The sequence below is a fragment of the Odontesthes bonariensis genome, chromosome 16, assembly GCF_027942865.1.
Source record: "Odontesthes bonariensis isolate fOdoBon6 chromosome 16, fOdoBon6.hap1, whole genome shotgun sequence".
Lineage (NCBI taxonomy): Eukaryota > Metazoa > Chordata > Actinopteri > Atheriniformes > Atherinopsidae > Odontesthes > Odontesthes bonariensis.
This window is the reverse complement of record NC_134521.1, coordinates 10,903,172-10,928,313: the sequence shown is the minus strand read 5'-3', so window position 1 is coordinate 10,928,313 and position 25,142 is coordinate 10,903,172. Positions and strand designations below refer to the sequence as shown.

The following is a 25,142-nucleotide window of genomic DNA, read 5'->3' as shown; positions in this document are numbered from 1 at the left end:
CAATTTGAAAGAATGTTAATGAAAAATGTAATTATACCCAAGTAGCTTCACACAGACACGTTTTGTAGTCGCACCACAGGTGAGAAAATTTACTTTTCCTCATAAATCAAACCATGAAATAATCCAATCAAATGCACAGACTAAATTATGGTTGAAAAATAATTTATTTGCAATAAATTACATTTTCTAAAATATAATAGTAGTCGTATCTCACATATCTTAAATTTTGCAACCACTCTTTTTCAGATTACGGCCACATTTATACATCCACATTCTTTCATTGTGCCTTTAGACAAATAAGTGACTTCTTTTCTTCATTTTGAATTATTTGTTGTAGTTTTGTGACTCAGTGGCTCAACTTCTATGACTTATTTTAACATCTTAGTTGTTCTGGATGGACGAGTCAAACCCTGAAGATTAAATCATTTAATTAATAATTCCAAGTTTCCATAATTATTGCAGTCGGTAAAAAAAAAAAAACAGAAAAAAAAACAAACATCCCAGACAAAACACAAATGGCAAAAAAAAAAAAATATCCACAGTTCTATATACTGGTTCTGTTAGCCTTTGAATGCAGCAGGTTTCCTGCTAATAATTTCATTTCCAACTGCTCCTCCACCCATCAGCTTGTCCTGAGCAAAGCAGTTCCAAAGGAGATTAATCTCAGAATATTTCTTAATAACAATGCCCCTGAATGTATGTGAGTGTATTCTATTTTTGCTGCACAGCAATGAAAGTTATCACAACAATGAAGACTCTATGAGCATCAAACGGACTGGATCAGAGCTGAAACAGCACCCGATCGTGTTGATTTTCTTACTCACACGTTGATATCTACATCTCATTACACCCTGATTTATTTCTTTCAGTTTAGTTTTCACAGTCCAATAACTGTAAACTCAAGTCGTGATATTCCACAGAAAGCAACTTCATAACAAAATTACAATAAGTAGAAAGTCTTTTCTGATTTTTACAGAAGAAAAAACATTCAGAAAACTATTTAAAAACAACAATGAATGCACAGTACAGCTCAGCTGAGCCAGAGTTTTTGTTAACTTACTTACATTATCTTTAAAATGACATTTGCATGGAAACACACAGCGTAGCCTCTGTTTTAAAGTGTAATGCAAGTAGGGTGACGTTTTGGCAGGGTAAAATAAATAGCACATTCCATGAATCTCACATAGTAATAAATTATCTTTTTACAGCCGACAAAGTCTTACATGTGCCATTAAAAAAAAGACTTCAGTCCAAAGTGCAACCGTTAACATCACTCTGCATCATGAAATCACCATCTGCAGTTCGTCTTCGACTCAAAATGCTTCCCTTCTTCTCACCGAGCAGCAGATTTCTCCTCACAGAACATACATTTCAGAGTCAATCACGTCATCACACATCCTGTCCTGAAGGTGCATCGAGTTGTTCCAGAAGGAGTCCTCCCAGAGGTACAGATTATTACGAACTTGAGATGTTCAGCTTGTCAAAGCTCCACCTGTGATGGAAGAGCCACGGTGACCCTTGCAATGATAATCAGTTATCCACAGAGCTCGCTCCTCCATTGCTGGCAGGAGCTTTGCCCTTTGATTTGCCCGACGAGCGGAAAGAGAAGCGCTTGATGATACGACGGGAGAAGCTGCCAGACTTTTTACGGCTGATGCTTGGGGCGGCGGCGGCGAAGTTGTTGCCCATGTTGGAGATGTCCTCGTGGGACTGGCTGAGGCAGGACTCCTTCTCTCGATGCCTCCTGCGGAACAGCAGCTTTGTGCCGCTCTGTAGGAAGCCCACTGCAGGAAGCAAAGCACACGTCAAGCCATACAAAGCATCACGACATGAATCCATCACTACCGATGAGGGACTTTGCAGTAACCAGTAAATAAATCTATTAGTTGTCGATTTCTAAATGCTAATTATGTCGATCGTGAACCGATTCTTTTTGTTTTTACTCAAACACTATATGTGAGGACGTTCATTCAGCTCTCTGATAGATGCCAGAAGACGTGTTTTATTTAACAGCTATACATTCTCTGTAAATCAAACCTTCAAAAAGGTTCAATTTCAGCAGATGTAGAGGGAAAATAGATCATTTCTAAGGGGGAAAAGAAAAGAAAAAACACAATCCTTTGGTGCGCTTTTCTGACAGTTTGGATTTATTGGTTCTGGGCTTCATTAATGAAAAACAGTATTCTTCATCAATCAGGTTCCCACTTCCATCAAACAGCAGATGTCAGATCAGCTTTGTAGAAAAAAGCCTTTTCATGGAGCATTTTCTCCAGTTTCCACAATCAATCTGAACTCAGACTGAGATCCAGACTGTTTGCTGAACATGTCATTGCGTTGAAACGTCGTGAGATCGATGGTTCTTTTGTAATGTAATGTCCTCCTGCAGAGGTAATGACTGCCACCTTCTCTGCTCCTTTACCTCAAACCAACCCCACCTCATCAATGATTGTGGGAATTTGCTTGTTTTCTTTAGGCAGTCATCTTTATATGTCCTGCTTCTCTTTAGCCTCTAATGTAACCTTGATTTTCTGTATTGGAGATGGTTTGACTGGCTTTTCTGGATGTAAATCCCTTTTCCCCTCGGCCAGTTTCTTGAAGTTTGGTCATAAACATTGACTCCCGTTTCTATGCGTTTCCCCATTTCTTTTGTTGTGCGAGTTCTATTTTCAAGGCATATTGCTTTGAGTTTCCTGTCCCGACGCTTTGACGTCTTCCTTGGTCGACCTGTATGTTTCCCATTTACAACCCTCCCATTTTGTTTGTTCTCCCAGTTGAAATACCTTCTTGGAGGAGTTTTATAATTTCATTGTTTTCCACTGACAGCTCTCTTGGTGGAGTCCTGTTTCCTGTAAATCAGCCAGGTGTGACAGCTCATTAAGGTCCACAAGAACTCTCTGTTAACTGCAGACTCATTTGCATATTTAGACTTGTGCATTTACTTGTTTTAGAAATGCACAGTACAAGGTGATTCCAATTTCTTTTCCTCCTTAATGTGAAAAAACATTTCAGGTATGTTTTACAACGCTCCAGCTGTTAAATGAAATAGCTTCATGTCATGTCATGATTTCTTTTTTTCTACAAAAAAACCCCAGCTAATTGAAGGTCTATAGTCTTATCTGGGGGCTGTACATGCTGCGCATGGCCAGCAGAGGGCAGTATTATCAGTCAGTCATTGCTACTTTGTGTGAAAACCTGTCAATGTTAAAGTCAATGTTATGTAAGGCTATAAAGTATTTGTGTGCATGTGAAAAGTACAGTTTGAAATCAAAGCAATGAAATGTGCTTTGATTATTACATACATTTGCATATACATTTGCATATAAATTTGCATTTCAGCAGAGCCTCCGCCCCTGATGCTTTTGGTTCACACAGCAAATTGCAAACACTGTGTTACCCTTATGATCCTTGAGGCTGCGTGTTTCCAAGGCACCAGCAGAACCAGTATCCGACTCCACATCTTCCACAGAAGGACGCTCAGACACGTCAGAAGGTGTGGTTTCATCTGGGTCCTGGTGGTGGCCCGCCCTGTAATGGTTGCCATGCATGGCTGCGTCCATGGCTGCCGCATAGCTGCTGGATAACGCACAGTTATCCTCTGTGAGTGGAACCTGTAGAGAATCAAAGTGAGGCAGAGGGGATTTACATTGTTTGTTTCAGAAAATCCAGGCTTAAAACACTGATGAGGACCCATGCTGGTGTGGTTGCTACATTGCATTCAGTATCAAATATATACATAAAACAGGAGATGTAACCGCTTTTATACTGTATTCTCTCAGAATGCTTACTTTCAACATAATGAGACCTTTTATCTTAATGCGTTTCTACATATTTTCAAGCAAAAATCAGGTCAGAAGTCCTCTGCCATAATGTGGTCCTATGGGGGGCTGTGACCTTGGACTAAATTTAGAGCACACTCGTATTGCCTGGTTTCGTGTCGGTGTATTTTACATTAATAGCAGTGGTTATAAACCCTGGCGTTTTGTTTTGGGCCTCATTTGTCTGAAAATGCGTCACTGAGTGACCCGTTCAGATTTGGAGAGGAAACTTTCGTCTCTTATTAAGGTTATCCAGCCTAAGCTTTAACGTGAGATGATGCTTCATTCGCTGTACCTCTGAGTTGGAAAAGTGAAACTCTTGCAATTAACATCAAATGTCTTGATAAGAGCTGATAATACTTAATGTTTTATATCCCAACCAGAAAATCTGACTGATAATTTGAGTCGAAAACTGGAAAATATGATTTCCCTTCTGACGCGTGTGAAATATTGGCCGAATAAGCAACGATTTTTATGTCAGCTGCAAAAAATATAAACAAAAAGCAGAGGAATGGAGCGACAGGATAGTTTATGGAGCCGATATGTGATGGAGGAATAAGACGGTGCCTGTTTTAAACAACTTGGTCTGTTCAACACATTACTAATGACAAGACTGTGTCTAAAAAGAGGGACTGGCAGCCAACCAGCTGTCCACGGTCCAACAGCAAACTAAAGCATTTGAGAATGAAATAAGTCAATCAAATATTTTTCTTTTAGTTTGATGTGTGGTCTGAGGTCTAAGGACCTTTGCCGTCTGCTCTCTCATAACGTGATAACATGGTTTTTAGGTACAACAGCCCCAAAAGGAGGCTGATCCTGAGGAAGAGAGGAGTAGAGAGGAGTGTGTGACCCCAGAATGAGCCCCTTGAATAGAGCTTTAAATGAATGGATGAAAAAGGAGTAGCTGCAGTGTCTCTCTCTGTTATTATGATCAAAGCATGCCACAGACCTCAGGAAATTGTGCCAGCTTGTGAAAAAAAGGGCATAAAGTGTCTCCTTTAAAGGCTCACTTTATCATATAATCAGAACTCATTTAAAAAGTTCCACTTAAATAAATATAATGTACATTATGATTAAAAATAAAAAATTCAATCACATAAAGTGCTAATACATAACAAAACACCACACATTGTTCGAAAAAGGAATGGGAAGAAGTACAATTCTTTTTTAGTTTCCCACCCCTTTTTAACTACTCTTCAGTTTGTAAATATCCTAACTACAATACACCTATATAAATATTTGCCATATATGCACTTCCTAAATATCTAAATAAATATATAATCACAAAAATAAATATATACTACACACATATTCTTGCAAATATATATATATATATATATATATATATACTAATTAAATTACAATATAACAATTAACCCAATTCTATTCATATATTTATCCCTCATTGTCCTCCATTAACATACTTCCTCTTCCATGTACTTGTTTAAAAAGTTCTGTGGTGCTGAATCAGCGAACTGTGCAGTGGCCATTTTCTAACCTTTGACACACCGGAGATGATCAGCGTGCTCCTTTTCGTTGGCGTTTTCCGCGCCGCTTTGGATGCAGACTCCGTCAGCTGCCGAATGGCCGTCTCTGCAACGGGATCCAGGCCGTTAGAGAGGCGACTGCTCCCTGAGCAACACCAACACAAACGTGTAAAGCAGTGCAGAATCTTTTGTCTCGGTCATTGTTAAATCATTCCTCTCAGCTGGTGCTACGCTGCTGCTCGTGTTTGCTGCTTATCCTACTTTGCATCTGTTATGGAAAACAATGCCTGGTGCTCAGCCTGGAACTCACGGCTCGGGTTGGGGCTGCTGCCGCTGCCGTCAGACAGGACGGTGGCTTTCTTCTCAGTCACCTCTACTTTAGATGGGGAACGCATGGGGGAGTCACCTGAAAGGAAACGCAGCTCTCTGAAGTCATCGTTAATGCAAACCAACGCAGATCTTCAGCTCTCGCTGTGTAGCGACGCTGGGAAACGGAAGCACTCGACAGTGTGGATTTACCTGGGCTGCGGTCCAGTTTGAGGCGAGACTGAACAGTCGTGACCGTAGTGACGATGGTTCCGTCTGGCATGATGGTTCGGTCGACATCGACTTTCTTGGTGGGGGTGACTGAGGAGCGGAGCAGTAAAGCATTCTGGGAACTGCGAGGCTCCTCGGTTTCCATGTAGAGCAGCTGGAAAAGTGAAAATAACCACTAACACATCTGCATTCTTACAGAAAATGATTAGGATCCATGCTGGTCTGGTATAATATTTACAGAAAACAGGAGATGCAAGCGATGTAAACCTCTGCATGAAGACGGAAAAACTCACATTCAATAGAGCAAGAAAATGTCTGAAGGGGCCGAGTACAATGGGTCAGAAACGTGTCCTGAAGGTTACTGCGCATCTTTTGTTGGAGAATAATGGAATGTACCAACATCGGGTTACCCCACTGAGAGGAGACTGCAGTTTATGTTCACTTTTACAACATAAGCAGCTTGTTATACATGCAGAAGTATAACAAGCTTACAGCTGAATTAATTAGAAGAGATGGGAAACAATGAAGCATGTATCATCTGTTACACAACAACCCCTCATCTTTTATTGTGAATCTTTGTTAAATTCCAGCTTGCTCCATGTTGGATAATGGACTGTGATGTAACCTCATGATTCAGAGCATGAAAAAGGCCTCAGAACAGTTTTTTTTTTAAACTATTTTAGAGAAAAGCAACTCATGTGGTCACCCACCTCAGTAGTGATGGTAGCGTTTGGTGCCAAGCCGTGGCCGGGGCTTATGGACAGGCTTTTCTGTCCCGTTGGGATTTTGCATTGGACGTTCAAGGCGATGGAGGCGTGACCCGGAAGAAACTCTTTAAGGATTTAACACAAAAAGAAAGTTTGTATAAACCTCCTTGGTATTAAAAATCCTCTCCTGACAAAGACCATTACACTGAGTTACCAGCAGTGCATTACAGGCATGGCTTTTTCTGCTTAAGCAGTCTAAACATTCCTGCTGACCGGGTTTGTGGACGGTAGCCAGTGGTTAATTGGTATTGAACTATCGCTTACGTTCTCTCATTCCAGTCCGCTCCAGAAGCCTTATTCTGAGCTCTTTGGTCTCTGGGCCCAGCTCTCTACAACACACAGGAAACAGCGATTAGAATTAAAGCGAAACGCCACTAAGCAACGATTCTTTTGTTCCGATTGCTCCTTTGAACCCCTAAAAACCTGCCGCACTGACATTCTCGTCTGTTTGTACAACAGTGAAAATTAAGCGCATTGCTGGCTGTATTTATTAAAGATTCAATCCTCAAACACTTTACTAATCTGCCTCGTCATGACTGTGACTGTCAATTATGATTTTAATATTGATGAATCTTGACCAACAAGAAGCTGACAGAGAGAAAACCTTACAGAGATATTTCTTCTCTCCATTCGAGGGCAGCATTGGGGTTGGTGGGCGCAGGCAGGAAGTGGGTTTTCCTCTCTGCAGAGGGTTGGTCCAAGTTCAGGACACAGCACAGCTCCCCTGATCTGGACCACTGGCCTGCAAACACACAGCAAACGCAGTGAGACCTGGGCTCCCAGCAGGAACCTGGGCGGAAGTGATCCGACGCTGGGGGATAATATCTGACCTTTGTTTAAAGTCACCCTGAGCTGCCGGAGGAGGAGCCGTCTCACCAAGACACTCTGTGCTGCAGAGTTCAGTCCTACTGAGAGATGGTCCACTGGGGACTGAGAGTGTGCAGAGAAAACAGCTCAGTTTAAATATGTTGAAGCCACACACACAAGCGTCCAGTCTATGTTTTTTAAGGAAAAAAGAAAGCAGACTCTCTTTCAATTCTATGGTTTGATATTTCAGGACATAATAAAAATCATCTGGTTACCACCAGGTGTTAAAACGGGGTGAATACAACCTCAGATGAACAGCTAATTATATATATCACCATTTTTAAACCAAGCAGTATGAAGAACTAAGTACACCCCACGATTTAAGAATTTGTAGAATCACCTTTAGGTGCAATAAGTTGATGTAATCATTTTCTGTATAGTGCTATGAGTCTCGTATCATTTCGGAGGAACATTCTCATATTCACAGCTGTCTGAAGGTCCCACCACAGCATTTCAGTCAGGCTGAGGTCTGGACTTTGACTGTTTTCTCTTCTTCACACATTCTGCTGTAGATCTGCTGCTGTGTTTGGGATCTTTGTCCTGTTGATGAGCCGGTTTCAGCCGAGCTTTAGCTGTCGGACAGACAGCCTCACATCTGACTCTAGAATAATAATAATAATAATAATAATAATAATAATAATAATAATACATTTATTTGAATAGCACCTTTCACAGAAAGATACTTTGGTATCCAGAGGAGTTCATGATGGACTCAGTGACTGCAAGGTATCCAAGGTGGCTGCAAAACGAGCCCAGATCAGCAGCCCTCCACCACCGTGCTTGACAGCTGGTATGAGGTGTTTGTGCTGATATGCTGTGTTTGGTTTCCTCCAAACGTGCTGTTGTGCATTATTAGCAAACATCTCCACTTTGGTCTGGTCTGTCCAAAGGACATTGTTCCAGAAGTCTTGTGGTTTGTTCAGATGCAGCTTTGCAAACCTAAGCTGTGCTGCCATGTTCTTTTTAGAGAGAAGAGGCTTTCTCCTGCAGCCCTTCCAAACCAGCCATCCTTCTTCAGTCTGTTTCTAACTGTGCTGTCCTGAACTTTAACCTTTAACATGTTAACTGAGGCCTGTAGATTCTGAGATGGAGCTCTTTTTGCAGTTTCTCTGAGCATTGAACAGTCTGACCTTGAGGTAAACTTAATAGGACGTCCACTCCTGGGAAGACTGTCAACTGTCCTGAATGTTTTCCACTGAAGAATCATTTTTAGCACTGTATCACGATGGACTCCCGGTTGTTTGGAAATGACCTAATAATCCTTCTGAGATTGAAAGGCAACAACACGTGTGCCTTTTCAAGCCGGGACTGAGGCGCCTTCGTTGTGCATCCTGTCATGTGTGAAATTACAGAGGCAGAGTTGGGGGGGGGGGTCGATCCACCGCCGTTACACCTCTGTGCCGGCGAGGGAGATAGTAACGGAGGTGAAACCATCCCATCGAACCAATTCTGCTGTCGCCACTCAGCTGATTTTGCGACGCCGGCTTGATGCGTAAAAGAGCACAGCGATGCCAGGATGTTCGGCCTCTTTCTGGCACGTGTGAATTATGAGGAGGAACAGCAGCAGGTTCACAAAAAGAGCTGTTTGTGCCAATAAGGAGCAACACGCGTGTCCTTGGCATTGTTCTAACACACGTGAATGCTGCAGAGGCTCAGAGGCTCATAAAAACATTTCTCATGTGTTGTTGATGATCTCAGGTTGTTTTTAATCAAATGTTAAAGCTCTGGTAAGGACCAGAATATGTAAAAACCTTTGGATTTTTCACTTGATCATAGCCTGTGGTTAGTTTTTCTCAATAAAAAAACATTTTTCTCACCAAAGGACTGGACACACAAGTCTTGAGGTTGAGGACCATGGCTGGCTGAGTGCTGAAAAGAGTATCTTCTACCATTCCTTTGATCGTGTCCGGGTCTGCCTCTCCATCAGCGCCCTGAGGAGTTAAAGCAGCACATGCTATTCCTCTGGTGATGGACCAGTTCTGGTATGTGCAGAAGAGAACTAACCAGAAACTGCTGCTTTAATCAGTTATTTATGTCCAATGTTTAACTTTGGTTCAGCATGAATTGCACATTTTGGGTGACTAAACCAATCTCAACATTCATTTTCTTTTCTCCATCTTTTTCAGAGCTTTGCCCCCAAACATCTGGCATAACCACAGAATCTTACATTTTAAAATTATATTTGTTTCTAGTTCAATGAGCATGTATGACTGTCCTCAGTATCTTTCCTTCTCACTTTGTCAGCTTTACTGCTGCCTTAGAGAATTGAGGCATGGAGCAACATTTCCTACATGACTCACGAGGAGTTAAAATGGGCCAGAGAGAGTGACACACATGATAAACAGTATGTTGACTGATATTTAGGAAAATTATCTGTGAGAAAGTGGAGCAGAAGAAAGGAACTGCCTGCTGTGTGTGTGGTTTAATAAGATCTGAGCTTTCTCAGATGTGAGAGCAGATGTTCTCACCCGTCTCTTCTGCTTGCACGGGGACACGGTCAGAGAAAACGATGGCTGCTTGGAAAGAGTCCAGGATATCAGCAGACCCTCGTCCTCCACCTCCTCCAGGCGCACCACCACCTGATGGAGGCAGACAGTGGGTGCAACGCATTAGATGCAGACGGGAATCTAACCAGAATACAATTCATTATGAATGCATACGAGAGTTATTTGTCAGCGACCAAAGGTTTGCATAACAATGCAAATGACCTCCTGTGTACAAAAACTAAAGTCCAGGCGCTGTGCTCGGGTACCTTTGCCACCATTGGTGCTGTAGTGATCTGATAGGTGTCCATGGAAACGGCCGCTGGTGACTGCTGGGTGACCGTCACAGGAAATGTCAGAGTGTCCACTCGACATTTACAGTGTAAAACCTGCAAAACGAGAGGCGGACGACACTCATCACACACACTTTGTTATGTGCCGCTCTCTGCATTTCTGACAGTAGGAGACTGATGCGATAAAATGTACTTCAGCACACTTTCACACAAGCAACCAACTACATTCAAGCCTGTTGTTTCTTTAAGAAAATAAAGAGGCAGACCAAGTGTCTTGGAGAGTAAAGAAAACAGTCTTTATATACTTGTTGCAGTAAAATATCTTCTTTTAATTAAGGACTTCTCACACCGTCCACAGCGTAGAGCACGGACTAAAAAACAAACTAACTCACCATTTGGTTTGCTGATTGGTCAGTGCAGGTCACACTTTCTATCTCAGAGGCAGCGGTTAACTGGAGAGTGCTGTCAAAAGTTATCTGGAGGGAGCTCTGGTAGAGACGGAGGAAGAGAAAAATGTCCTAAATATTACAGAAGAGGAGCAGGAGCCACACTTCGGGGTGACATCAAAGAGCCTTTTACACAGCTGGTCCTCATGAGTCTCTAATTAACTAGAAAATGATAATATCATCTGTCATTTAGGTATTTTTTTTTAATCACAGGTGATCCCTTGTGGTGATTGGATAATCATCCATACAATACAATCTTTAAAAATAAAGAACCTGTTAGACCTTAAGGCTATCACTTTAAATAAGGTCTTTCCTTTTACAAAGCAAAGGACTCACGGCAGATGCAAATCCCTTCGACATCAATCTGAATCTGTACTTTTGGAAGTTGCCATAATGAATGTGAATGTAAATGCAAGAAAATCGCACAGTTTTCGTGTTTCCAGCAGCAGAGCACAAGTGATTTAAGCCCAGGCAGCTTTGTGGATTAGTGGACAGTCGAAAAGCGCCTGAAGTTATTGGCAAAAAACATGACAACATATGTTTCACCAAAGGGTTCTAAGAGGGAATCAATATGAGTCTCTGCAAAACTGAAGTGTTTTCCCTTTATTAAACTGCAAACGGTCAAAGCCGCCGACACAACCTCGTGCCTCGGTCATCAAAGCAGCTTCCATGATCAAAACTGCATCAGTCAGTGCTTAGTCATGCTTACAGCAAGGCAGCTTTTCCTGTTTGAGTGTCAGAGCTGAACGCTACCCCACCACCAGAGGAATTAAGACGCACTACAAACATGGAGACACCAGCGGCTTACTATAACTGGAGAGGAGATGCAAGCGAGAGAAAACAAATCCCCCACTGTCAGGGCATATGTTCCTCCAGGTCCGGGTCCAATCTGTGTCAAACACGCCGGTGCAGGCGGGGCAGAGGTGAGAGGATGACATAACAAAGTTTGTGCTGTGTGTCTGCGTGTGCGCGTGTCAGAGTTTCAGCCAGAAGGGCAAGAAGCCAAGAGCAATGCTGCAGGCTTACGTCGGTTCCCCGGACTAACACTGCAGTCACATGACATCAGCATACAAGCGGCTGTGTTTACTTCGGTCGGTTGGCTCAAAAAATGCTCAGTCGCCCAACTATTCATGACATCCAGAGTGCAGAACAAACATGATATGATGCACTTCAGTCACAAGGCTTGTCCTGAGAAAGGTTTGTGCTGCTGCAGTCTTTTCACTGATTGGACATTCTGAATAAATCATTTTTATGAAGAAAGCAGAACAGCATTAGATTTCTTTAGATTTGTTCAGCATTTTGCAAGTGTAGCTAGAAGAAAAAGAAAAGGAGAAATGCAGGAATTGCACCTAACGAGAGTTAAGAAGTCATATCGTGCAGCTACAGTCAAATTACAATCTCGCCTGAGAGAAGAGTGAGGCAACAGATTTCTATCTCCTATTGTTCCTGCCACCGGGCGCTGATCTAAATTCAAGTCTCCAGGCTGAACTATTACCCCAGCTCCACCATCTGTGTTTAAGGGTTACCACGGCGGCAGTTTACTCTCCATCCTTATCACAGGGACAATACAGAAGCAGATAACCACTCACGCTCAAAGAGAATTTCAGAATGTGGGTCAAATCACCCAGAGGAGACTCACACAAACCGGGCAAACAAACAAAGTGGCCAGCAGCTTTAAACCCCCAGATGCACCGTGCCACCACCATTTCAACATTTTGATCTGTGGGCCTGTTCTAACCAATAAAACAAGAGTGTTTCATCTCTTGTGTGGGGATTCTTTCTGCCAGTAACTCTGAACTCTGTGAGAATCTGGGGCCACCTTACATGTGCTGCTTTATTGTGGCCATTCCACTGTTTCCCAGCGATGTTTCTGTGAGGCAAAACATTCAGCCTGTGCCTCTTCAGGTAAGTCCGCTGTGGATTCTTGATGTGTGTTTATGTTAAGTATCCTGGTGGAAAATCTCCCTCTTCTGTGAATCCATTAATCCCTCTACCAATGAACTGTTCCCAGTATCACTGGCTGTAACCGGCCCAGCGTCTGACTGCGTTGAACAGCTGGAGAGGTGCTGTTTTTTTCTCCTCATTGTTGCCCCAAAAAGCCCAACATCCACTCCATCATTCCAAAGGACCTGTTTCCATAACGACCGGGGCTTGTTTCAATATTAATTTGGAAACTTCTGATTTTAAATTTCATAGTAAGGACACAGGAAAGATTTTCTGAGGTCCCTTTCATGAGGGTCGTATTCGTGCTGGTGACGCAGTAGAACAGTGCAACACCACTCCTGTCGGGTCTGTTAGATCTGTTGAAGCCAAACTGGGTCGTTGGTTTGTCTCTCTACCAAAGCTATGAGCAGTTTTCAGTTTTCTTGGTCTCAACTTGACCTCCAAAGTTCCTGTTTGTTGCTGTTCCTGAAAACACTTTGCTACCTTCTTATAGCCTTCTCCTGGTTATTGGTCATCAATCACTTAAATGTTCTAAAAGTGCTGAAGCAGCAGCTAGGAGGAGCCTAGAGTTGCTGTTTGCTGTGGCGCAGATTTAAGAGCCAATAATGATACAGATTTTAAATGTATATCAAACTTTTCCAAACAAGCTAATTCAAGGAGGTGGGTTAACGTTGTTTTTTTTTCTTTAGTAAAGGTTGCATAGACGTTTCTGATTCATTGCCTTCTTAGGTAGCCATCTGGTGCTCAGTTGGGTTGGATGTCCTCCTTGCAGAGGCTGCAGTTTATTTTGCCACAGAGAGAGCAAAGCTGGAAGCCCTGCCACCGATTTATCCTGATGAACTGTTCAACAGAGTCTTCATGTGAAGGACAAGTTTGCAGAGTTCCTGAGGACATTCATCGTGTCATTTCAGGTTTGTCAGCGTCACTCCCTTTGGGTCCAGCTGGCTCGGTAAAGCATGTGGGTCAACCAGAAATACACTCCCCCTCTGGCTTTTGGTGACCCTCATTTTCCTCTCCTATGTTTTCTGCTTATAGTGCATTTATCAGGCTAAGTCTACAACAAGGTAGAATGTATTTATTCATTTATTTATCAATCTTTTCCTGATGAATACAAAACATATGGTGTTTGTTTTCAGGAATTCTGAAAGCGAGACAACAGCTAAACCAAGGGAATGCTATCCACAATCATCAGCTTGAAATAAAATATTAGCTTGATGACAAACTACTCTAAAATACAGTAAAATATTGTAAACATGACCTCCTACTCATGCTGATGTTGTAACTCTACTTATCCCGGTAAACCAGCCATAGAATTTTAAGTCAAAGTTAACTTAACTATAGCCGATTTCTTTAGTTAGCGGGTTAAAATCAATCACTTTCCCAGAAATTCAACAGCTTCTGGGCCTGTTGCTCCGCTACAGTAAAGTTTTCAAGTGGCAGCAGCGGCACCAACCAATCGAATGAACTCACCAGCCGTACCTCTGATCTTATGACTCGATGTCGCTACAGTTCTAAGCACCAGGCCTACGCACCATTAAGCATTAGAGCCTTTCGTGCATGTGAATCCTATCTCAGTGTGACCCCTAAACGCTGGACGTGAAGGGGTTTTTACTATGCATGGTGACCATAAAGTGTTGATTTGTGACACCCATGCATGGGATATCTTCTTTTTGTAGATGCTGGAATACAGTGTCCCAAGCAGACATTATAATGGAAAAACTGTGGGTCTCTGATAATGTCAAGTGTCTATCCACACTACCCCATAACCCATAAGTATGTGCCCTATGGGTTGTGGGGTAGAGTCAACACTTGGGCCATTTTTGGACGCATTTCTACTCTAATATGACCCTCTCCCTAACCTTTGTAAACACACAACTGCCTATGAATATATAGAGTCTCCAGTTAAGGGACAAGATCTACGGTTTCTCTGTGGTTTGAAGTCCATTGTGGTCAATTAGTAATAAGCAGCCATGACCGAGTGGACTTTGGCCACATTTACAGTGTGACAGCAGTTTAGCTTCATGTACGTATCTCCGAGCAAGACGCAAAGTCTTGGTCAGGATATCCATTATCCAGATACGTGCCCCCAAAGTCCCCAAAACATTAGCCAATGGACCAGCCTTCTGCTGAGCACCACTAAAGCAAAGAACTTCTCTCCTCTAACAGTACAGGTATTAGAACTTGTTGAACATTCAGCATAATGCTTCACCATGAGGTTAAATAGGACCTGGGGTCTGAACACACAAGCATCCTTTAAAAATTCTACTTTCCCTCTATTCAAAGTGTTCTGGACTTGTGTGTCTGCTGGTTTGGATGTGCTACAGAAGCACAGAGAAATGGTAACAACAACTGATAAACTGTTTGGGTTTACATTTCCAAGTATCAGATGTGTCTCCAAAGACCGATGCAGACAACTCTGTTAGTGGCCTAATCATCTGAATTACTGCCATACGTCTACGATATTACCCCCTGGACTTACTAAAAACAGAGCTGCATCACCATTCATTCCTGGAGGCATTCATTAGCTAAATGCATACTGCCAATGATAATAAAAACAAGAAAAACATTCAGCTGGTCATCCTCACTCAGGGCTGCACGGTGGGTTGGTGGTTAGCATCGTCACCTCAGAGCTAGAGGGTTCCTCTAGCATGTTCTCTCTGTGCGTGAGTGTTTCTCTCCGGGTACTCCGGCTTCCCCACACCGTCCGAAAACATGCCTGACAGGTTAATTAGTGACTCTAAATTGATGGTAGGAGTGGGTATGCATGGTTGTGTGTCTTGTTTGTCTCTGTGATGGACTGGCGACCCGTCCAGGGTGTACCCCGCCTCTCGCCCAATGACAGCTGGGATAGGCTCCCAGATATAGAAAGTGGATTCATGGATGGATGGATGACTTTGCTAACTGACAAACTGTCCATTGTCTCTTCTAGAATGCTGAAATATGTAAAACCATCGGACATTAAACAATCATTAAAATATTTGATTGAATGTTTCTTCATATATTCTTCATAATGTTTATCATATTTTACATTATTTTTTAATTCATTTTGCAAAATAAAGCACATTTAAAACCACTGTATGTATTTAGAATACAGTTTCTCTTCTAAATTGATTCAGACAACGCATAAAAATCTGAATAAAGCACTAAGATAGTGTCATTTTAAAGTCAAAGCAGTTATCCTGTTGAATATTCCCCACCACTCAGAAATGGGACCATTTTAGTCCATTTTGACTGTGAAAATAAAATTGGCTGATGAAGTTGAATCTCACCCACAGATGTGACTGAAGGGTGAAAAAGGATAGCTTCCTGCGCTATCATATCAAATGAGTGCTGAGTGCTTGAGGCCCCCCGTCATTAGGAAGGAATCTACTTGTGCATAATCACAGAGCATTAATCATCTAGCAGCAACTGGCAGTCAGAGTGGGAAGGAATGAACTCTGTCTTCAAGCTAATCACAAGGCTGTTTATAATTGCTGCTTGTGGATGGACGGGGAGCTTCCTTTCCTGCAGATGCACCTCGTTTTATGCTCCTCTACCGGCCAGTAATGACCACTTGACATCGAGCGTCAGTTTCAGATGGACGCACCGTCTGCTGCTGCATCATGAGCTGCATATCTGGGGAGGCCGACCTCTCCTTCAAGCCATCCATCCATTTTCTATACCTGCTTAATGCAATGTAGGCCCACGGGGGGGGCACCATGCACACCCTCTCCTTCAAGCCTCCTCTGCAGATTAATTCAGCCCGAGACATCCGAGGAGCTCAGTATCTCAAAAGTAAGACAATATCCACAGGCTTGTGTAGCAATACCTCAGCATACAGACCTTTCTGAATACCTGACTCATGAAATGAGCTGCATCATGGTCTTACTCTCAAAAATGTGCAGGAGAATCCTAAAAAACACAGAGTTGGTGATGTTTAAATAAAAGCTCACTTTGTAATCTCTTATATCAGATTAACTGGTTGCGGGTATGCTAAGAAAACACTGAAAATACTGTCCTTGTGGTGCCGAATCAAGTATAAATCTCTGTGTACTGATAGCTCCTAATGGAAATCACCATCATTTGATTAAGCTACAAGAAGCCTCGGGCTAATCTTTGGACTTCAGGCACATATAAAGGGAGTGGAGGGTGGCTGTGGGTCCTCAAAGCAAGAATAAATGATCATCAAAGTTGACTGATACTCAACACTTATTTTATGCTACAAAGAAGAAACCCAAATGGCCACTGCATTAACAGCATTATCTGCCTCCCACCCTGACTTACTTAACATCCGAGTCGGAAATTCAAATCTTACAACTTAAAGCATTTTTAAGGAGTTTGAATGGGGCGCTTACATCTGATGCAGACTGACCTGCAGCCTTCGGCAGCACCAGTGTCATAAACTACGCAGAAAAGATGGCCGCACCCTCCCGTGTGAAACTTAAAGCTGCCGTCGGCAGGTTTTCAAAATTCCGAGTCTAAAGTCGGAAAATTCGAACTGATACAACTTTCAGGTCCCTCACCCTCTGTGGACGAGGTTGTGCACGGGAGTTCACACCAGTGTGCGCGCACACAAGCTGGGGGCAGACTCACGCTCAGCATGGAAGACGTGGTTGGTGACTGTTCTGCTCAGATAATAGATCAATAATAAACCTAAAGTGATTGGTTAAAAACAAGCGCTCGATTTTTGCAAGCACGATTACAGGCTTCAGAGGGAGCTACAGAATTCGGGATTTTTCCTAAACAGCCAATTTAATATTCTTCTTCCAGAATCCCATGACAGTTCAACCTAATATGACTAAAAAAAAAGTTGCCGACGGCAGCTTTAAAGCCACTTCGCCAGTACTTTAAACCTGCATTCTGACCAACAGCCAGCAGGGGGCGACTTGTGTTTTTTTTTTTTTTTTTCCAACTACTGGTATAAATTCAAACTGAAAAGAGTCTGAGATGACAAAAAAATGGAACAATTTTCTCTTTTTTCTATGTGAGTTGTTGCAGTCCCTTTCAGAGCTTCCATGTGAAACGTTACGTGCTTCAGTAAAGAAAAAGTGCACCATGTTCCAAGTTAGCATCTGTTCTCAAGTGTTGGGTTCCCACCCATATAATGCCGTGTCTTAGTTATTTGACACGAGACTAAACGCCAATAAAACACTATCATTGCATTCGAAAATCAGATGTTAGGGGCTGTAAGTGGCTCTTTTGACCAGAGTAAAAAGTTCTTTACTGAAAAACACAACGAAGAGTCCGTCGGAAACATTTGCTGATGTTTATGAAGCAAACCCAAAGTCACTTTTTAGTCCTCCGAATCTTTTAGTCTCATTGAGTGTTTGTGGACTTCTGGAGGTCAGAGCCAGGTCTCCCCTTGGGAATGTTTTGCTACAAGGACACAGCATTCGGAAGACACGAAAAATTAGTGCGACAGAACGAGGATTTCAGGCTTACATCATCCTCTGCTGCAGTGAGGAGAATATTTATAGAAAGAGACAAAACAGACTACAGATGGTGGCTTTCCACCCATTACGATATCATCATGAAGAAATTCCTAAAGGTAGCTGTAACTAATAACACACTTTGTTTCATGAATATCAAGTTCTCATAGTTTCACAGTCAGAGGGGCTTTAATTGTAAAGCACCTGTTTGAAAACTGACAAAAATGTCATATTTTCACACTTTCAATAGAGCTGACCGACTGACAACCAGCGTTTACGTCTTTTTCATGACACAATCTTGTCCTCTACTGTGAACACTGTATATCTGCCATATGTAATCTTTGTTTAGGAATCCTTAAAGGCAAACATGTAGACGCCCGGGGGGCTCGTGAGTATCTGAGCCACTATCCAGGGTGAAACAACAAAGATCCAGGAATTCATCAGGAAGACAGCCTCCAGTGGTGAACTGTGAAGTGAAGGCCTCAGGCAGCTGAAACGCAATGAAGAAGAGGCATGAATATAGATATTGAGAAGTCCCATCAGTGGCTAGATAAAGCTGATATGAAAGACGGCATGGAGGCAATAAACATGGCAGCAACAGAAGCTGGGTCTGATCCACCAGACGGGACTCCAGGTGTTCACAGTTCATCTGACATCCTAATGGGGTGAAAAATGAAGGCACAGGGACACAGAATGTTCTAATGATAAAGTGTGCAAAGTGAAGGCAACATCGGTACCAGTGTGTGAATCTGAGTGGCTGCAACAGAACCCAGGAACAACATCAGAGATCTCTGTGAAAAGCATAGACCAACAAACGGCTGAAACACTGAACACAACACTCAAGTTCTCAGGTTTCCTGCGGTGAACCGGAGCTTTAAAAGCTCCTGCTTTCAAGCTATGTGATGGGTTTAGCTGAGTTATTAAATTACTATTATCACCATTGCAATCTTATAGTATAATGGTGGCCTAAAATGGTCTTTTCAGGGCAGGAAGAATCTGCTTAATAAGAGCTACTTTACATATAAATGCATAGTAATAGTCGCATTTCAGAAGCAAAATATGTAGTGAAGGTAAATAATTTAGAACGCATCACTATTACATTAATAATTCTCCATTTGTGTTCTGAAACACGTATTGTAGATGTTTTATTCTTTCTGAAGATAATTAATATGAAAATGAATAAAAAAAAAAGCAACATTTTCATTGAGGAGCCATCTTTAAAGGCCAGTTTCAGGCAGATCAGACTGACCATCTGAGGCTTTGAATCCACAAAAATACCTTTTTTACAGCGTTATCGACCCCTTTTCCGCTTCCTTTAATTGATTAAAATCCAAATGAGATGTGCCGAAAGTGAGAACGACCTTTTTAAGCTGGAAACCTGCGCAGTATTTGATCCAAAAACTGTAAATCTGACTCGTTCTCTGTAAAACTAGCAGCAAATTGATGAAAAATTCCACAGAATTCTAATATTCAGCCTTAGTCCATCACATAGATACGTATTCTATGAAAAGACCAAAGATTAAAACACTAAAGTTTGAGGCTGGAATCCATAGTTGAGTTAACATTAGATTTTCTATGGAAACGGAAACATCATCCACAACATGACTGAATGGCTTCTGCTGAGGAGAGCTCATCCACTTGTCTGTAGTTGGATAAATTTCAACATTATTATTTAAAGACTTCTGTCAGCATCAATCTTAAATGCTGGAGAAACACTTAGGTTAATGCTATGAAGGATTTGGGCACTAATCCCCACACGATGACACCGGGCCGTGCTCCTCCAGGGAAGCTCGTGTTTTGCCTGAAGCGGGAACATAATCATGAATTGCAAGTTGAGAAGAGAACGTGAGCGTGGACGACCACGGCATGGGTGGCTGCTCCCGTGTCTACTTTCAAAATGGCCACAGAAACCTGCGTGGCAGGTAGCAGATACATATGGCACCCGAGAGGTGACCGTTTCCTGCCACTTAAAGGGATAGTTTGCTCTTTTGACATGAAGCTGTATGACATCCCATATTAGCAATATCATTTATTAAATTTGACTTACCCCCTGCTGCGTCCTGTGAGCCGAGTTCCAGCTGAGTTTTGGCAAGAGATGGGACCAAGTCACACATGTGCAAGTCTCAAGTAAAAATTTTCTTGGGCAAGTCAAGTCAAGTCCTGTAACAGGTCAAGTCAAGTCAAAGTCAAGTCACCTTATTATTGCAATTTTACCTACAGAATCTGATCTTAATAAAGTGAAAAGTCAAAATATAAGTAACTGTCAGTAAACATTATTGGCCAATGGTTCCAACCTGTCCACACCGTATCATATCAAGATAACGTTAGCTAACTACCGACTAGGCTAACAGGATAATATTAGCTAATTTGACAAGCACTTACTGGTCAGAATGGATCTTCAAATGACGAAAAAAGTTCGAAGTTGTCGTTTGGCTGTCTAAGATGTTGATGCCGCATGTCTTGCACTGTGCTGTTCGTCTTTTGCCGTCAAAATGGTAATTACGAAAGCTGAAGACAATGAGTCTCGGTGCCCCTCCCGCTGACATGTTGATGCATATCTGATATGAGAGAGCGGGTCTCTCCAATAAACACTTAAGGTATGTAGAGAGGACATGACTGATTGACAGGATAGTGATCCAATCATGACGCCATTCTCAGCCTCAAGTCAAGTCAAGTGCCGAGTCTTTAACTTCCAAGTCCGAGTCGAGTCTCAAGTCTTTTATTTTTTGTCAAGTCAAGTCACAAGTGCAGATCAGATTCTGCAGGTAAAATTGCAATAATAAGGTGACTTGACTTTGACTTGACTTTGACTTGACTTGCCCAAGAAAAAACATTTACACGGTGCTGTGTAGACCGTGCAGACCGAAGTGCAGACCGAAGTGCAGACCGAAGTGCAGACCGAAGTGCAGACCGAGCAGTCCCCTGCTTCCAAACAGAAAACACTGTAACAGGTGCAGCTGTCAGCAGGCGGCAGCACGCAGTGATACGAAGGGAGAGAAAATAGCGCCAAGCGATTGTGAGGTCTGACTTTTCTGGATGAACGATTTTGTGATGCAAATGTATTACAGTACTCTCTTGAACGCATATTGTTTTGAGAAGCAAAACGCTTTATTTCTGTGGCCCCAGCCAACTAGCCGGACTACCTTCGTCAACGCCAAAACGAGGCTGGAACTCGGCTCACAGGACGCAGCAGGGGGTAAGTCAAATTGAATAAATGATATTGCTAATATGGGATGTTATACAGCTTCATGTCAAAAGAGGCAAACTATCCCTTTAAGAAACACATCCCATCAGATCTGTGGATAATGTTTAAAGAACACTTTGGAGTCCGATCATGTGACCGTTACACTTCGAGACAAGGATGGTGTCTTTATCTCCCAGCCACAGAGACTCTTTTAAAAACATCCCATCAATGCATCAACTCATGTTGGTGATACATCTTCTAAGTGTCACGTTTAGGGGTTCATTCACAGAGAATCATGGTTGATTTGCATACGCTCCAGACACATTTAGGAAAACAGATCGCTCTGTGCGCGCTCATAGTGACAAGCAGATATTTTATTGGGACGAGCGAGCTCAGCAATCTTTGGCTCACAAGCTCCTTTCTCAAACTCAACACCATATGGGCAAACAGATATATGCAGCTCATCTCTGTCCTCTCAAACCACTGATGCACCCTGTGTGGAAAACTACAGAGAGGCACAGAGATGTGAAGCCATCACTTCTAAAAACACACAAACCCTCTAAAGGAGTTAGAGTGGGATTCGTTCCATAAAGGTTATGACGGATAGGTTCAGTGTAGCTGGCGTCCAGAGACAATAAACATCATTCATCATCATCATAAAGTCATTAAAGAGTCCAAAGTTCACCCAGTGTTCATTCCAGTGTGTAAACGGCGGCTCCAAAGGGCACAACAGATCAACTAATTAGGCCATTGTAAGATAACTGAGCCGGCACACTTCCATTTCTTCCAGTGTATGACAGAGAGCCGTTTCCAGAAAATCCCTGACAGGCGCCTATTGCTTAAACAAATTAGGGTAGATGAAAACAGATGTTGTAGAATTCCAGCAGACCAAAATACATGTGGACCGCAGAGATAATGTATGCAGCTTAATCCGAGTGTGAGGGCACTCACTCCATCAGAAGAGAAGACATGATATAACCAGAGGTCAGCGCACTGTAAACCAACACCGGCATTTGGGTTTTTATCCGTCGCACATGATCATCACGGAGGATCTGAAACTGATCCCAGCAAGTTTTATATTCAGCATCAGGTAGTACAGCTCCAACAAAGCACAGATCAAATATCATAAAGGCAGACAGAGGTCACATGCAGAGACACGAGCAGATGGCGTGCTTGGAAGTACGGAGCAAGAATTCATGAAAGCATCCTCACATGTTTTTAGTACCTAAAGACTTTTAGCTTCATGCTACAGTCTGGATGTTTTAAAAAAGGCTCGGAGCATATTTTCCTCTTTTCCCTTCACCTCTTGAACCGTCACAAAAGAACTGTTCCTCCTGGTGTTGATTTGAACAGCAGAGGTGAGGCCTCAAACCAACAAAGGTGAGATGAGCCTTGTGAATCCGAATGGAGTGCTGTTTGTGGAGCATGTTCACTGAGCGGATTGATCTGACCTCTTTAAACTCCCACACGTAGTGTACAGTGTTTTCCAAATGGGGGGAGAGAGCCCTGTCCACTGCCAGTACTCACAGGAAACATCTGACTGTGTGGCAGACTTTGATTCACACACATGAAAGGAACTACTCGAGGAGGAGAACCTTTTGAAAAAATGATGATGACCCTGTAACACGTGCCAAGCTGCCTGCCGTCTGGACCACTGACCACGCCGAATCAAACATTTATGAGTGAGGCAGAGCAGGGAAGGTGAGACAACTGCGATCAAACACACATCCATTTCAGACTATTTTTATGGCGTGTGGGTGTTACTGTGGCTATGCTGACAAGTCTTGCCTCTCTGCTCCTTTGTGCATTGATTCAGAGCTGTTACGCAAGGCTCTGCCCCCCCGTCCTCTTACCGATTAGAAATACTCCAAACTCCCACACCTCCACCTCACTGCCTACACGCTTCCAGCACACACAAGCACATCAGCGCCTGATTAATATGCATGCCTCTGCTTAGTGGACTAACCCGAGGCGTTTTCTTCTACACCCAGCGCCCTTCTTGCACAGCAGTAAGTGACACACCTGTCATGAATAGCTTAAAGATGTCAACTCACCCCATGCCTGCAAGCCTGCTTGTTCAGCGCGTTGACCCAGGTTCTCTGCCAGTGCTCCCTGAAGGACTTGAATGAGAACAGAGAGGTCAACAAGCCTTTAACTCCAGCTTCAGATGCGGGTCCTCCATCCTTGCCTGAGCGGAGACTCAGCAGGAAGCCCCACACGCCCCCAGCCTGGCTCTGGAGGGGTTGTTTGAGGAAGACCTGCTGCTGCTGCTGCCAGGCTGTCTCTCTTCTGGCTTCCTTGGCAGTCTTCCTGGATTTCCACAGACGCAGTACAGTCAGCCAGTACTGGACCAGCCATCTGAGCACAATGAGCAAGGAGGCTAAGAAAAGACCCACCAAACACAGCCAGCTCAACTCCTGGAGCTCCATCACCGCCTCCCGGAGCCTCTCATATCATCAAGTCCAGATGGAAATATCAGGACCGCCAGTTAGAGCAGATCAGCTCCTTTCAGCCTGTGAATGTCACCACACAGACAGTCGTCTCGATTATTTGGGCATTTACATATCATAACAGCAGAATTACCAAAAAAAAAAAAAAATACAGGGAAACGTTGGTCGCAACCCCCCTCTAACTTTGATGTGTTTATTATCGGGCACCGCTTGTTTGTGCTTGAGGCAGCGGCATGAATGCGCCGAGGCTGCGTTGACGTTACGATGATACATAGAAAAAAATCGTGCACAATGAGGAGTGAAATGACACTCATATAATCAAATGAAGCTGCACACCAACCTGAAGTTTAATTCAAATGGTCCGAGCTGCGGGCTGCAGGTAACCGAAAGAGAATGAAGCTGGCTTCATGGCGATGTGGAGCGTCTCCAACAACAAACGTGAGTCCCATCTCCGCGTCGCGCTAATGCCTCCCCGCTGTCATCTATCGACCCGAAAACAAGCCTCCTGCTCTCTGTTAGGGCATTTAAAATCTCCGCTGGTCGAGGCGCCGCTGCAGAGCCGTCTGAAACGATGATTTGACAGCGAATGACACGCTGGCCTGCAGGTGGCGCTGCGCAGGAAGAAGACGACGGCCAAACCGGAAGTGGAAAGTACGCGCTTCAAAATCAAAGCAGGGATTCTTGAATTTCCACCATTTACTTACAAATATGTTAATCTTAAAGATGTAATGTCCTGGAAAATGTAGCTGATAAAAAAAATACCGATGAAATATTATTAGAGTAGATGTTATATACTAAAATGTTATTAGCTTTCCAACTAGAAGTTTTCATCCTAAGTGTTGGTCCCCAAAAATTCCAAGATAAACCTCAGAGAAGGAACAAAATACGTCACAAATAACCTTTTTTAAGTGTGCTGGGACATTTTTTATACCTGCAAGCATTTAAAAGAGATATTTAGATATTTTTATTTGGATTCTTGAATGAAACAGTAAGCAATATAACATCTATCACAGGGGAACGTGAACTATCTTTAGCTCATTGTAAAAAACTGACTAATCTTTACTGTTAGCTTATTTATTCATCTATTTATGAAAAATAATCTATGTTTCTTTGTTTATTCGGTTATTCATTTAGTTTGTTTAGTAGTTTTTTTTAGTACCTAGTAATCATAATTTTCTTTTAACAACATTTCGAACTTAAAATGGTAATGAGGCACGAAACTAAAACTAACCAAAATAAGTGAAGTAAAGCAAAATTAAAATAAGAAAGAAAGATGACTTTTTGTCACTAAAGAAGTTAGTGAACCCTAAAAACTATGTACATAGTCTCGTTTTGAAGTGCACTCACGTTTGTTTTGCTCTGTTCTGGGCTTGAAATTGCCCCGAAGAGATTAAATACCGCGGTTCACAACTTTAATTTGCAGCCCACTGTTTTGCTTTGGGGTCCATTGACAACTTTGTG

General features: G+C 42.7%; 1 protein-coding gene across 2 annotated transcripts; it reads right to left on the bottom strand.

The window, feature by feature from the left end:
* Window positions 1-145: 145 nt before the first annotated feature.
* On the bottom strand, window positions 146-24,287 carry c2cd2l (c2cd2 like). Of its 2 annotated transcripts, none has more exons than XM_075487826.1 (15): window positions 24,022-24,287; window positions 23,286-23,744; window positions 10,642-10,737; window positions 10,226-10,345; window positions 9,942-10,052; window positions 9,291-9,404; window positions 7,437-7,536; window positions 7,216-7,348; window positions 6,871-6,935; window positions 6,550-6,671; window positions 5,822-5,993; window positions 5,613-5,708; window positions 5,314-5,408; window positions 3,395-3,608; window positions 146-1,784 (listed from the first exon to the last, which is right to left on the bottom strand). In XM_075487826.1, exons 2-15 carry the CDS (start codon window positions 23,658-23,660, stop codon window positions 1,531-1,533), a joined length of 2,067 nt encoding a protein of 688 aa, XP_075343941.1. In that variant the 5' UTR covers window positions 23,661-23,744; window positions 24,022-24,287; the 3' UTR covers window positions 146-1,530. The 2 variants fall into 2 exon arrangements, with proteins under 2 accessions (XP_075343941.1, XP_075343940.1); XM_075487825.1 differs by having other exon boundaries at window positions 5,314-5,447; window positions 24,022-24,286.
* Window positions 24,288-25,142: the final 855 nt, after the last annotated feature.